The sequence below is a fragment of the Callospermophilus lateralis genome, chromosome 2 (assembly GCF_048772815.1).
Source record: "Callospermophilus lateralis isolate mCalLat2 chromosome 2, mCalLat2.hap1, whole genome shotgun sequence".
NCBI lineage: Eukaryota > Metazoa > Chordata > Mammalia > Rodentia > Sciuridae > Callospermophilus > Callospermophilus lateralis.
Window position 1 is genome coordinate 13,384,588 of NC_135306.1, and position 14,973 is coordinate 13,399,560.

Below are 14,973 nucleotides of genomic sequence, written 5' to 3' on the forward strand. Positions count from 1 at the left end.
CTGAGGCTTTACATGTAAAATGGGAATAGGAGCTCAAATGAAATGATAAATGCTAAGAGATATACTCTTAGTTGCTATGGAATCTATACAAAATGTGAACTTACTGCATTTAATTACTATAGAGTACTCTAGGTTATATCTAAATTTGATATAATATATCTGGTGTTTGATTAATAGAAAATAAAGAAATCCCATTTGTAAAATTTAAGTATTAATATTTTTTCTCAGTAAATTAAAGAAATTGAAAAAGATTCTTACTAGTTTGAATAACTTACTGATGATATCTTGTTGCCTTTCAGATTGAGGACTCGCAAAGATTTCAACTTCTTTCCTAGCCATACTGGAATATGCTCAATCTCATTTCCTGCAAGGTTTAGCTTCTGAAGATTACACATATTCTCTATGCCTTCAATTTTGCTGAAACCAAAGGACAAAGTCAAGCAAATACACTGATGAAGTCCTTCTACTGTAATTTTCATGTCTTTTTAGCTGCTGGGAATTAAATCTGAGCTACACACCCAACAAAAGCTTGAAAATCTTATATCTATATGCTTTACCCTCAGTTAGACTTAGTAAATATGATGCCTAAAAAATCGAAACAAGACAACAAACAATTGCTGAACTTCCAATAAGACAAAAAATATCCTTGGCTCTATGTGATGTTCTTTCCATAATTATGATTTATCAACCTTTCTCATTAATGAGAACAAAGTAGCTACAAAAAAATTTACCAGAGCAGTGAAACTGCAAACTCCTTATTACTGTGCCTAGGAACTATACTCATCTTACTATCAGAACTCAAGACCTGTAATGGAAAACAGAGGAGTGTGTCTATGCCAGTCCCACTGGCTACTGTGAGAACTAGCAGCCAGCCAGGAGAGAGCTGGAAAACTCCACAGCACATGCTGTGCTACCTGCTGTAGTCCTGCCCAAGAGATAACTATAGTTATATCAGGCCACTGCCAAAAGGTTAACTGTGCAAAAGGATATCAGAGCCCCTAAAGTGACACTTTGCTTATGAATATAAGCATTTTTATAGAATACTTAAATTAATAAAATATTTATCACCCATACTGATAAACTTTCATTGATGAAAAATTTTTCCACGTTACTCATAATATGTTATTTAATAACCCAGTCAATTTTCTATACCAGGAAAATACTCCTAAGCTTGTCTATTTTCATTCTGTCAAAATTATTATCATCAGTATCGGTTATTTTTTACACAAATTTTATACTAAGACTTTAATTAGTATTTTTTAATTTCATTTTTGTCTTGTAGGAACTTCAGCAGCTGTTAGTTGTTTTGTTTTGATTTGTTGGCCATCATATTTAACAAGTCTAATGTGGGAGGAAAGCATACTGATAAGGTTTTCAAGCTTTGGTTGCAGGTGTAACTCAGTTATGGAGTCCATATTAGCAGGTGTGAGGCACCAGGTTTAATCCCTAACACCACAAAGCCAAAACAACAAAAAAAGATTTTCATTATTTGATTCTTGCTTCATTTTGTCTATAGCAAATTTTCAAAATGTAGTTTACCCATTGTCAGTTTGATTATGTTTATTTCTCACAAAATTATTATGCATTGGAAACAAGATTGAAAGTAAATTTCTTGTAACAACAAGTGAAGAAAAATACCTAAGATGAAAAGGGTTAGAATATCTTTGGGCTCAAAATGGCAGGGCTAGAACATTCTGCTTCATATCAATATTCTTCATGTAATAAAACAGTGAACTATAGATAGCACCTGCCAAGGGCAGAATTAAGACAAAATTTGGTATTCAAAAAATGTATCTCCTTCCAAAATACTAGATATTATTCTGGATTTAAGTAGTACCAAAACATAAAGTTATATTATGAAGGTCTAGCCTACATATGAATAAAGACTTATTAAAATATTTGCTGTTTCAAAGGATTCTTCCAGCAACATGGGTGACATTGGTTTACCTCTCAAAGAAACAAAGAACAACAACAAAAGAAAACCCTACAATGCTACTTAAAGAAATATTCACTCACCTGATTTTGTTATATGATAAGTTGAGTTCACGTAATTTTAAGAGCTTGTCCACCTTCTCAATCTTCTCTATTAAATTATAGCTGAGATTCAGTACTTCAAGTTTAACACATTTTTCCAAATTCTCAATATACTAAATGGAAATAAATAAATAAATAAATAAATAAATAAATAAATAAACCTTTACATGATATATGGAATGACATAAAGCAAAATATTTAAGTATGTGCATCAGGGGCTGTTTAGGCCAGTCATCAGAAAATTTAAAACCCTATTGGACAATCCCTGAAGTAGCAACTCTCCTCAAGTTTCCAAACTCTCTTTGCCCCTCTGCAAATGATAGCACTGTCCACAAAAGAAGCTCAAACTATCCAACAAGAATTCTCCACTATCATTCTCTCTGCCTCAATTTTTCTATGCCTTTCTGCTTTTCCTCCTTTCTTCTTTAGGTACTATGCTGGTGTATAACCTCTCCCTCTCTTTCTCTCCCAATGCCCATGCATGTTCAACCTTCTTCTCTCTCCCTGTGTCCCCTCAAGTTTAAAGGCAGTCATTTTTACAATAGACATGCGCTATGTGCTTGCTACCTACAAAGTGTGGCACCAGGTGATGGGCTATAGCAGTGAACTGGACAAACCCTCCCTGCTGCACACAGCTTACTTTCAATAAGCTCACAATTCTTCCATATAGAACAAATCGCCCTGCACTAACCTTGTTCTCCTAGGAAGCCATCATCTTATTCCCCTTTTATAATGCCACCAGCATTTCTTACAAGAATCGTCTACATTTGCTCACTTTGCCTTCCACTCACTCCTATTATATTAGTAAGGCAATAAATCCTCTACTACATCAATGTATTCAAATGGTTCTCCCCAAGACTGCCATTCAATATTTCACAGATTGAACGTGGATTATGTGCCAGAAGCTGTCTAGGGACAGGAAATAAGAATTAGTATTCATCTGCAGAGATACACAATAAACAGAGGCAAATAAGATTTCCAGACAGCAACAATACTAATAAGAAAGTAAAAACAACATCTGTGCTAGAATGCAAGGCACCAAGAGGGCAGATCTTGTCTGTTGTGTACAGTGCCATGGTACCTCTGCCTGGCATGTAGTGAGTGCTAAATAAACATCTGTTGACTAAATAAAGAGGGTGACTTAACTGTGATTGTGTGGCAAGAGAAAGATTTTACAGAAGAAGTATATCAAGATGAGACCTTAATAAAAAGAATCCAGGAATGTGAACTTCTGGGGTCAAAGAATACTAGATGAGCAGAAGAAAATGCAAAGGTTCTAAAAAAAATGAACTTGGTGGGTTTCTGAAACAGAAGAATTGCCTTCTTGATTGCCAAATCCATTGACTTCTAAGGTTTCCTCTTATTTGACAATTCTATAATCTTTTTATAACTTTCTGCATGAAGTTCCCCCTCTATAACCTCCACCCATCATGCTCTTGGGTCTTCTGTAATAGCTCCCTCAAGCTTTTTCACTGGGTAAGCCTCAATCATACATGCTCTATGATTCTCCCTATCTCCTCTTAATCCTAGGCATTCTTCACACTAAGCCCCAAATTCAGAAATTTGAATTTAGAAAACTAAGCTAATTCACCTCTGGATCTATCTCCACAGTCTAACATATGTGTGGTAAATAATAATTAAACAGAATTTATTTATTTCATTTTTCATTTTTGCAAGTTTTGAACTCCAGCATGTTTCCTTTTTTACTATTTAACTATACAAGGGAAGACCTGAATATATTCTAGAAAAAAATTCAAATGAAATACAAAAAGCTGTCTTCATCAAAGCCCCATATCCTCTTTCCTACCCCCAAAACCCCAAAACTCCTAATACTCAAACCATTTTTATGTGTACCCAGATATTTCTATTTGTTTCCATCCATTTATACTCACAGAGAAAACTGGAATTAAAAAAAAAATATTTGAGATCCTGAAATGCTTTAAAATTGCTTTTTCACTGAAACAACTGTGGACATATTTCCATGTTAATACATAGAGGTATAAATCACTTTTCAAAAAAAAAGTCATAGTAGCCAGATACAGTGGCACATGCCTGTAATCCCAGTAACTGGGTGGCTGAGGCAGGAGAATCTCAGGTTCAGAGCCAGTCTCAGCAACTTCATGAGGCCCTAAGCAACTGAGTGAGACTCTGTCTCCAAATAAAATATTTAAAAAATGTATTTTTAGTTGTAGATGAACACAATATCTTTATTTTTTTTTATGTGGTGCTGAGGATCGAGCCGAGTGCCTCACACATGTGACGCAGGTGATCTATCACTGAGCTACAGCCCCAGCCCCTCCAAATAAAATATTTAAAAAGGCTGGGGATGTAGCTCAGTGGTAGAACATCTCTAGGTTCAATCCCTGGTACAGGCATAGTAGTTCTTAATATATTATGCCATATTTTATTTAGATGATACCTTATTGACATTTAGTTATTTCCAATTTTTATTTAAATAGTGTTTAATAAACATTGCTATATTGATATTTTTGCATATATGTGTACACAATACTAGTACAATAGACATTAAGGAGTAGAATTGCTGGTTTGAGAGTATAAGCACAATTACTAGATCAAAAAATAAGGGGCTTGAGATTATATCTCGACTCAGTGGTAGAGTGCTAATCTCGCATATGTGAGACACTAAGTTTGATCCTCAGCACCACATAAAAATCAATATTTTTGATTCACTTACAACTAAAAACAAATACATAAAAAATAAGCATATTAGAAATTTTGATATTACCAACCACCTTCCTAAACTATAGTACTTATCTATTGAATAATGAAATAGTTTTTTAAGTCTTGCCCAATAGATATGCATGATATAAAAATATTGTAAAACTTGTTTTATTTCATATTTCTTTGACCTTAACAACTGAATACATTTTCAAGTTAATATCAGTCATTTACAGTACCTTTTGAACTGCCTATTCACACTGTTTGCATGTGTCAATGAGTTGCCTCTCTCAATGGAATTGTAGGAGACCTATGTTACATATTTTGCAAACTCTAATTGTCAGATTTGTTTTCCTTTTAACTTTTGAGAATATATCTCTCATTAAACACAACTCTTCAACCTTTATGTCAAATAAATCTATCAATAGTTTTCTTTGTGGTACTAGGGTTACTGTTTTCCCACTCTTAAGATTTAAATTATTCTTTCATATTTTATATATATATATATATATATAGTGTGTGTGTGTGTGTGTAATTGTTTTGTTTGTACTGGGGATTAAACCCAGGGAATTTACCAATGAGCTACATGCCCAGCATTTTTGATTCTGAAATGGGGGTCTCACTAAGTGCTGAGGGTCTCTCTAAGGTTACTGAGGCTAGCCTCAAACTTGGAATCTTTCTACCTCAGCCTCCCAAGTCACTGGCATTGTAGTTGTATACTACCATGCTTAGCTCTTTCCTAATAATTTTACAGCAGTTTGTTCATAAGTTTTTTGCACTGCTTTGTTTTTATTTAGCTCTTCAACCTTCTGGAATTATTTTCTGTGAATAATGAGGTAGAACATCAGTTTTATTTATTCTAATTAAAGAAGTGAGGCTATTACACTGTGTTCACATTGTATACCTTATTAATATAGCAGTAAACACACACAAAGCAAGGATAGTAAACTTTTTTTCAATGTCAATGTTATATTTATTATTTAGGATAGCAAACTTTTAAAAAATAATCATTATATTCTTTTTATACTTTATTGTGCATTATAGTTAGGCATACTAGTGTGGTTCATTATGATATAATCATATTGGAATATGATTTTTTCCATTTCAGTTCCCAGTGCTTACTCCTTCCCCCTGTTCTTCTTGCCCAGTTCTCCTTCCTCTACTCTATTGGTCTTCCTTATGCTTATTTATATATTTTTAAAATTGGTGCTTTATAGATAGACATAAAGCTGAAATTCACAGTGGTATATTCACATATGTGCATAGCATAATTTTGTCAATTTCATTCTACTGTTCCTCCCTTTTCCTATCCCTCTTCCTCACCCTTCTATCCTCTACTTCACTGATCTCTATTTGCAGGGGCTCAGCCCCTCCCCCACTTTCCTCATACTTTTCTCTAGCTCCCACATATGAGAGAAAACATTCAATCCTTGTTTCTGAGCCTGGCTTATTTTGCTTAGCAAAATGTTCTCCAGTTCCATTCATTTACCAGCAAATGCGTAACTTCATTCTTTATGGCTAAATAAAACTCCACTGTGTGTGGATACCCCTGTGTGTAGATACCACATTTTCTTTATCCATTCATCTGTTGACAGGCAATTGGTCTGGTTCCGTAACTTACCTATTGTGAGTTACATTGCTATAAACACAAAGTGCCTGTATCACTATAGCTTGCTGATTTTAGTTGTTGGAAAAATACCAAGTGGCTATACTAATTATCAGTCCCAGCAACAATGTATGAGTGTACTTTAACCCCAACATCCTTGCCAGTATTTATTATCATTTGTATTCTTCATGATTTCCAATCTAACTGAAATGAGAAGAAATCTCAATGCAGTTTTGATTTGCATTTCTCTGATTGCTAGAGACACTGAACATTTTTCATATATTCGTTGGCCATTTGTTTCTTCTTTTGAGAAGTGTCTGTTTTCTTCATTTACTAATTGGCTTTTTTTTTTTTTTTAGTATTAAGTTTGTTGAGTTCTTTATATATTCTAGACATTAATTCCCTGATGAAGGAGCAGCTGGCAAAGATTTTCTCCCATTCTGTAGGTTCTCTCTTCATGCTCTTATTTCCTTTACTGTGCAGAAGCGTTTTATTTGATTCAGTCCACTTATTTATTCTTGTTTTTACTTCCAGATTTAGGGGTCTCGTTAAGAAAGAGATAGTGTCTATATCAATATGTTGGAATGCTGACCCTATGTGTTCTCCCAGCAGTTGCAAAGATTCTGGTCTAATTCCTAGATGTTTGATGTACTTTGAGTGGATTTTTGTGCAGGGTAAAAGATAAAGATCTATTTTCATTTTTCTACATATGGATATCCAGTTTTCCCAGAACCATTTGTTTAAAAAAAAAAAAAAAAAAAAAAAAGGTTGTCTTTTTTCCAAGGTATGTTTTGGCACCTTTGTTAAGTATCAGATGACTATATCTATGTGTATTTGTCTCTGTGTCTTCTATTCTGTGTCTTATATTCCACTGGTCTTTCTGTTTCTCTTGATACCATTAACATACTGTTTTTGTTACTATAGCTTTGGAGTATAATCTGAGATCAGGTATTGTGATGCCTCAAATATTGCTCATCTTGCTCAGAATTACTTTGGCTATCTTTTATCTTTTATTCTTACAATGAATTTTAGGACTTTTTTCCTATTTCTGTAAAGAATGCCATTGGTATTTAAATGGGGATTGCACTGAATCTGTACAACACTTTTGGTAATATGGTCATTTTGACAATAATAATTCTGCCTATCCAAGAACATGGGTTGTCCATCATCTTTGCTCAGTGTTCTATCAGTGTTCATTATAAAGGTCTTTCAACTCCAGGCCCCACAGTTGCAGATAGCTACCAAGTGCTCAGATAGCACCTCTCCATAGAAGGATTCACAATGATGGGCAGGAGAAGCTCAAATACAGATGGGCAAATTGAGGCTCCATTCCAGTCACAGGGACAGAGTCCCAGTGATACACATCAGTTAGGGTAGAAGCTTCTGCATCATAAGCCACTCACAGACAGCTAGCAATCATAGGCTCCACACTTGCGCCTCTCTGACACTTTAAAGAAGGCCCTGTGTAGGGGTGCAAGTGTACAATATTTCACAACAGTCAGCGTGATTATATCCTATACCCCTTCATCCAACAGAAATAGCCAGCAGGCACAGCACAGCACCCTCCATGCATGCAGGTTCAGGTCCCTGAGCTGACAAAAAGAACCAGCTGGCAGGAAATCCAGAGCAATCAGGGAAGAATCCTCTTGTGCCCCAGCATCTTTAGGAGGATCCACAGCTGTAAGTTCCAGAGTTGCCTGTTAATTGTCATTCAGACACTCAGACCAACAGAAGGCAATTTCTGAGGAAAAGCCAAAGCAGCCAATGGAAAATCTTACACACAAAATACAGCAGTATACCCCACAAAGGGACTTACAGAAGAGCTCCCCAGAAACCAGACACCAATCTGTGGGTCCAGATACAAGCTCAATGATCTGTGACCAATGTACTCCAGAAAGGGCAGCAGCCCCTCCAGCCCAAGAGTACCACATCAAACAGGCTAAAATATATCTAACTTAAATAATCATACTTCACACACTCCAAATTTTCACAGTATAGCTTCCACTGGATTTGAAAGTGCTGGATACATAGAGCTTTTCTTCTGGAAGGCACAAAAAGACTATACCACCTAACAGGGAATAACTGATTTGCTAAGTCCCAGAATATCAGAGACCATTTCCTCTGACCCAACAGAAAGTTAGTGGGTACCTAGACATTGGAAAAAGCTTTCAAGAATTGTATTAGAGGGGAGCTGGTGTGATCAACACCTCCATACCCAGAGTAGTGGGCATCTTCTAAGGCCCCAAATCTTGATGAAATAAAAAAAGAAAGACTAAATAATAAATTTCTCAACTTCTATATGGATAATTATAAATAGCTCTAATGTCAATTTTGATCTTATTATATATTATTTTTCATTTTGCATCAATAGATGTCCCCATATTATTTGCTATTGCACCCTCACCCCACTTGGTTATACATCTTCTAATGTTTTAAAGCATTAGCTGGAATCATTCTCACTTTTCCTAGCTCAGGTTTATTCTTGCTCCTCATAGTCTCTCTTTTCTCTGTTGCATTACCTACTCTTGCCTTAAATCCCTCCCCCACCACCTTTTTCTTCTCTTTACTTGGTTTGTATTATTCTTTTCTATTTTTTCTCTTTCCTTTCCCCCCAAATTTTCTCTCCTCCCCCATGTAATATAATAGTAATTACATTATATTTAGTCCTTATATAATGTAACAGTAATTTTACTATGAAAACTAATTTCTCATCCTGAGAATAAGCCAAAGCAGGCAATGGAAAATCTTACAAAATACAGCAGTATACCCCACAAAGGGAGAGCATTACTACATTTTTCTACCCAGATTAAGGGAACTGTATAGAATATTTTCAACAAGTTTTTTGTTTCCAAAGGTCTATTCCAAAGTATGTGGCTCTGTTCTGAAGAGACTGAAGTTAATAGGGTTTAGCATTTTCTCTCAAGGTGGTACTGATACTGGGAACAGCAGAGGTTACACATTGAGTGCGAGTATTAATACTTGGTTATTCACCTAGCCTAGGGCACTTAAGAGAAAGAAGTTTATTAAATAGTCCCTTGTATAAAAGTAGAAGTGATAATCATCCCCACCAATTGGCTGGAGGGATTCTAACCCTGGAAATATACAGGGAAGTATTCCTCCGGTGAGCAAACTCCTGGAGGTGAGGGGACAGTTTCTTACTTGTTTCTCCTAGAAGCTAGTAAGATAACTAACTAATATAGGTGCAGTATCTAGTTGCTATGTAATATCCTTCATGAAGAGGATCTGTGCTAGAGTCTTATCAGTGTGGACCTTGATCTCAGACACTCAGCTCCTGGGAATAAAAGAACACCAAACAATAATGTACTTATGGTACTAATGACCTAAAGTAACCTATTGAAATAAATAAAGCGTGGCAGTTTGGCCTGTCTGCCATTCTGCCATCTTTTCTGCCTCTGCATCTTGTCTCTGTGTCTCTTTTTATTTTCTTTACAATTGGCAGACATACAAACAATATGAGAAAACAAAGGAACAAACCACCTCAAACAGTCCACAATTCTGACACCACATTGAAGAAATGTCAGAGAAAGAATTTACAAAGTTCACAGTTAAAATGTTCAATGAGCTAAAAGAAGATTCAAGGAATCAATTTAAAAAATACAGAAAGTGAAAGATCATTTCAATAAAGATGAAGATTCTGAAAAAGAATCAAATCTCAGAAATGAAAGACTTAATAAATCAAATTAAAAATTCATTTGAAAGTATTACCAATAGATTAGATCTCAGAGAAGATATATTCTCAGGCCTTCAAGACAAACTTTCAAGTCAAATCTTGGAAATAAAGATCAGTAATAAAGAAAAGATGTTAAGAGACAATAACCAGAATATTCAAGAAATCTGAGATAACATAAAGACACCAAATCTAAGAATCATTGGCATAGATTATACCAAAATATAAAACTAAAGGAATGCACAATCTTTTCAATGAAAATATATCAGAAAATTTTCCAAATCTTAGGAACACGATAGAAATCCAAATACAAGAAGCATTTAGAATTCCAGATAGACAGGATCTTCTCCAAGAGAGACTATAATAAAAATGCCTAATATGCAGAATAAGAATGGAATTTTAAAAGCTACAAGAGAAAAATAGCAGGTCACATTTAGAGGTAAGCCAATTAGAATTTCAACTCATTTGTCATCCCAGATAAGAGGGCTTGGAATGTTTACCTGAAATATTAGAATGGGGGCCTACCAAGATGATGATACTAAACAAACTTTCCTTCAGAATTAAAGATGAAATTAGAACTTTCCACAATATGCAAAAATTAAAAGAATTCATAACCCCTAAAGCTGTACTACAAAACATACTCAATGAAATACTATATGTAATACTGAGTAATAGATGCTTATGAATTTGGAGCTATTATACTTCTGATGTAGAACTATCACCAGAAACAATAAAAGGTCGGCTACAAATTAGGTAACATGAGGATGGGATTCAAATCTTTTTATTTTATTGGCAGTTTTAAAACATAAAGTAATTAAAATCAATGTCTATTCACAGCAATTGTTGGTAACCTACCCTAAACTTCTTGCCGCCATCTTTAGAAAGTGAAAGGTTGAGAGACTTTACCAAAGCCAAATTGTCTTCTTTAGAGAGTTTTTTAATGAGGGCCTCTGTGATATATCGAACTCCTACTCTTGAATCAGCTCCTAAAATTACAAAAAAGATCATTTTCAGTAGAGGGAGACACATATATTCCAAAAATAATAATAATTTTGACACTATGTAAGAAAAACAATTTAAGCCTGGCAAATGTTAAAAAAAAAAAAAAACCTTTATAGTATTTTAACTTACAGCATTTTTAATAATAATGATGATAGCAATTACACTCTAGAAATATTAGATGTGTGCCAAGCTTTGGGCTAAAGGCTTACATTTTACAAATTTCATTTGTACAACAAACATTTGATATACAAATTTATAGAAACTTTATTTTCTCAAAATCCCATAACTCATAAGCTGTAAATATAGAACTTGAACAAAAGCAGATGAATCTAACACAATATTATCTATATGAAGCAGCAAGTTTGTTTCAAAGTAATATTTTCAAGTCAGTTTTTAAAAATAAACTGCTACTATTTAGTTGGTTTTTATTTTTATTTTTTTAAATATTTATTTAGTTGTAGTTGAACACAATACCTTTATTTTATTTATTTACTTTTACATGGTGCTGAGGATTGAACCCAGAGCCTCGCACACGCTAGGTGAGTGCTCTACCGCTAAGCCACAACCCCAGCCCCTTTAGTTGTTTTTTAAAATGCTAAAGTTCAGAAACTGAAGTCCTCAAAAATCCTATTTTCTTCTTTTTTGATAGTAAGAAACTCTAAATTTGTTGCCCTTTTAAATGCAGAGTATAAAACCATATGAGATATAATTCTAACCTAATGAATAATAGCATATCTTGTTTTATGGTCTTCCTCAATAATGTAATCAAAAACTGTTAAAATCATATTTTATGAAAGTAGCTATAAAAAGAAAATTGTTTCTTGGCTCTTACTTTATGAATCAGAAAAAAAAATCTTGATTAAGATCTGGGCTATGGGCCAAGGGTTCCCTATGATGATTTATATGTTAATATCAAATTAATTTTAGTTCAAAAAATTGAATTTTTCTTTAATTTGATTTGTTCTAGGAATAAAGATGACCAATATCCTAGATTATCAAATAGAAATAAATGTAACTAACTGGTAACAAAGATGTAGTACAATATAAACTCAATGCTGATAATATTTATTAATTAAAAAAACTGATCAGATATTCAGATCAATAGAGTTTGATGGCTGTGATTTCATGATTTAACAAATAAGAAAAAATTTTTGAAAACAGACTCCCAACTAAAAGAATGCTTTTAAGAATAAACCAAAAATGTCAATAAAACATATGCATTTCCCAAATGTGGAAATGAGTCCACTCACAGACGAGCAGTTTACAAGCAAGCAGACTGGTACAGCCTAAGTGTGGAAACATTTTCATACTGAATATTTATACCAAAGGAACTTCACTCTGAAATGCAGAGGTATGCCCTCCACCTCACAGAGGATGGCAAAACTAGAGTATGAGTGTGTAGGCACTTTTCCACAGGAAATAAAGCTTCCTCTTTCTGGAAACTCTCCTCCCCTAAGCAGACATCTTTACCCTCACCCAGAAGGCTAGTCCTCTCGCTGTCCTTACACAATTCTCAGATGAAAGGAATACCTTTATGGTCTTGGCATCCCAAAATCACATTGGGTTCATCTGTAAACTTGACTTGCTCACACCACTGTCCTTCAGAATGAAAAGGCAGAGTCTCTGATCCAATCAAAGGTGAAAGCGACCTAGATCTCATATTGGATGTAAGAGATGGGCTGGGAGGGTGAGATGATGGTGGCCTCTTTGCTTTGGAGAATTTTTTTTGTTGAGAACCTTTCTTCATTGCAAGAATAAAGCCAGGTGGCCATCAAAACCTGCAAGGATTTTCAGAATATTTAACAACATTATTTTTTCCAGAACTATTAAAACCATTAAATTATTTCTAGAGCTTTCAAGACCAAAAATTTATAAACTCAGAGGCTATAGATGGGAAGATCTGTGTTACCCTACCCTGACAGAGCAGACACTGTTTTGAACATCACTGATGACCTGCCACAGGGAAGAGACACCTTAAGAAGGTCTACTACTGACACATGCTCCAGACTGAAGTATTACTGTTATTTGTATTCTCAGCTGATTGGACTAAGCTAGTCACAAGGCCTCTTCTACACACCTAAAAAGTCCCAGAATGCAGGAAGCTAAAGACAAGAGGCAGTCTTTAATACTGATAGTTCTCTCTCTCTCTCTCAATCTCTCTCTCCCTCTCTCCTGAAACAGTTCTTGTGGGTTCCGGGACACCACACTCTCCTGATATCCTCCCATATCTACCTGCCTACCCCATGGCCTTCTTTGTTGGCTCATTTTGTTCCTCTATTTAGCCTAATTTAAATATCATTACTCCTCAAAGTTTCCTTCTAGTTTCTCTTTGATCTCACCTTGTCAATCTAATGTATATTCATGGTTCCCAATGCCACTTCTATACTAATTTGATATCTTCTATCTGATCTTTCTTGGAGCTCCAGAATCTTCTTCTCAATTATTTGTCATCTCATTGACCTTCTAAACTTAACATCCTAAACTCAGTCCAAATAGTCTCCCTCCCTCCCTCCATTCCTTCCTTCCTTCCTTCCTCTCTTCCCACTCTATTCCTCTTCTAGTGTTCCCTCACCAGTGAACAGCGCTCAGAAACCTGGGAATCTTGCTAGATACTTCTCTCTTCCCTTTTCCCACACCCATTCAATCACTAAGTTCTATAAATTCTAACTTCTAAATATCGTTCATCTCCACGTTTGTCCACTCTACTTCAAGCCCTCATCATACTATTATAGTCAAACGGTCAGAAGGTCTACTTAAAAAGCAAAACCTGCAGTCTGTAATGAATACCTGTTGAGCCCTTCAAGGTCTCCCATGATCTGTTTTCATCTCTTACCTCACCTCTATCATTCATTCTCTCTAATAAGCATTCAGTCATACTGACCTCCTCACATATTTCCTGCTATCTCAAATGCTTGACCCCATTCTTTTTAACCATGTTCATTCAGTCTTCCTTCACAGAGCAGCTCAATTGTTGCTTCCTCAGGAAAGCTCTGCTAGTACTCACTAAGTGAAGTCTCTAGTCCAAAAGTTTATCAGTATTTTCTTCCTCAATCACACATTTATACATGTACATGATTGTGATGAACATCCGTCTCCCTACCAAATTGTGAGTTCCATGAGTTTGTTTTGTTTACCACCGTTTCCCTATTCTAGTAGTGGTTAGCACTTAGCAGAAATTTAATAAATATTTGTTGAATGAATGAGAGGTGTTTATTGTCTTCCATTTGCCCTTCTCCCTTATTCATCAAGATATTGATTCAATCTCCACAATATTTCTAAAATCAACTCTATCCATTTCCATTGCTATTATGTTAGATCCATTACTCATCATCTCTTTCTTAGACTATACTTTCCTAAGTAGCTTCCTTCCAATCCTCCTTTGCCTTACTGCTTAATCCATCCTCTTCCTCTGACCCAAAACAAAAAGAAGTTGGATGATTCACACAGTCTACACCTAAACATTTCAATACTGCTTACAGGACCTTTCACAATCTATTTTCAACTTATGGCCTACTCTCTTACCTGTCCTCATCATGCACTCTATACTCAAGCCTGTCTTTTTATCATTATCTGAACCCATCATAAATTTTTGCTCATGAAATTTCCTCTCCTTAAAATGGCATCTTCTATCAACTAAAATGTCACTATATTCATGAAGGCTTTCCAGAAATTCACATCCTGATGGTAAAACTAATCTTGTCTTCTTATCACACGGAATGTACCTCTATCAGAGGTACAAAAATATTTATATATTTTACTAAGTATTATTTCCTTGCCCATAATGCAGTATCCACAAGGAGAGGGATAATATCTGACCTCCCAGCAGCTCACTGGTATAGGTCATAAATGTTATATTATCTTGCAAATAGAATTCAATATGCTTAGAAGCCATACTTTCAAGAGTGTGTTCCTGACATGTCTGTGTGTGTGTGTGTGTGTGTGTGTATGTGTGTGTGTGTCTTTG

The 14,973-nt window shown here is 35.1% G+C and overlaps 1 protein-coding gene across 6 annotated transcripts in view; it reads right to left on the bottom strand.

The window, feature by feature from the left end:
* Window positions 1-14,973, bottom strand: part of Cntrl (centriolin) — a 90,855-nt gene that overhangs the window by 68,139 nt on the left and 7,743 nt on the right. For all 6 annotated transcript variants that reach the window (XM_076845568.2, XM_076845571.2, XM_076845570.2 and 3 more), the window contains exons 2-5: window positions 12,540-12,787; window positions 10,863-10,993; window positions 2,017-2,147; window positions 276-417 (exon numbers count right to left, since the gene is read on the bottom strand). In XM_076845568.2, the coding sequence (XP_076701683.2) occupies window positions 276-417; window positions 2,017-2,147; window positions 10,863-10,993; window positions 12,540-12,756 (621 nt within the window). In that variant the 5' untranslated portion in view covers window positions 12,757-12,787. The remainder of the gene's footprint in view (window positions 1-275; window positions 418-2,016; window positions 2,148-10,862; window positions 10,994-12,539; window positions 12,788-14,973) is intronic.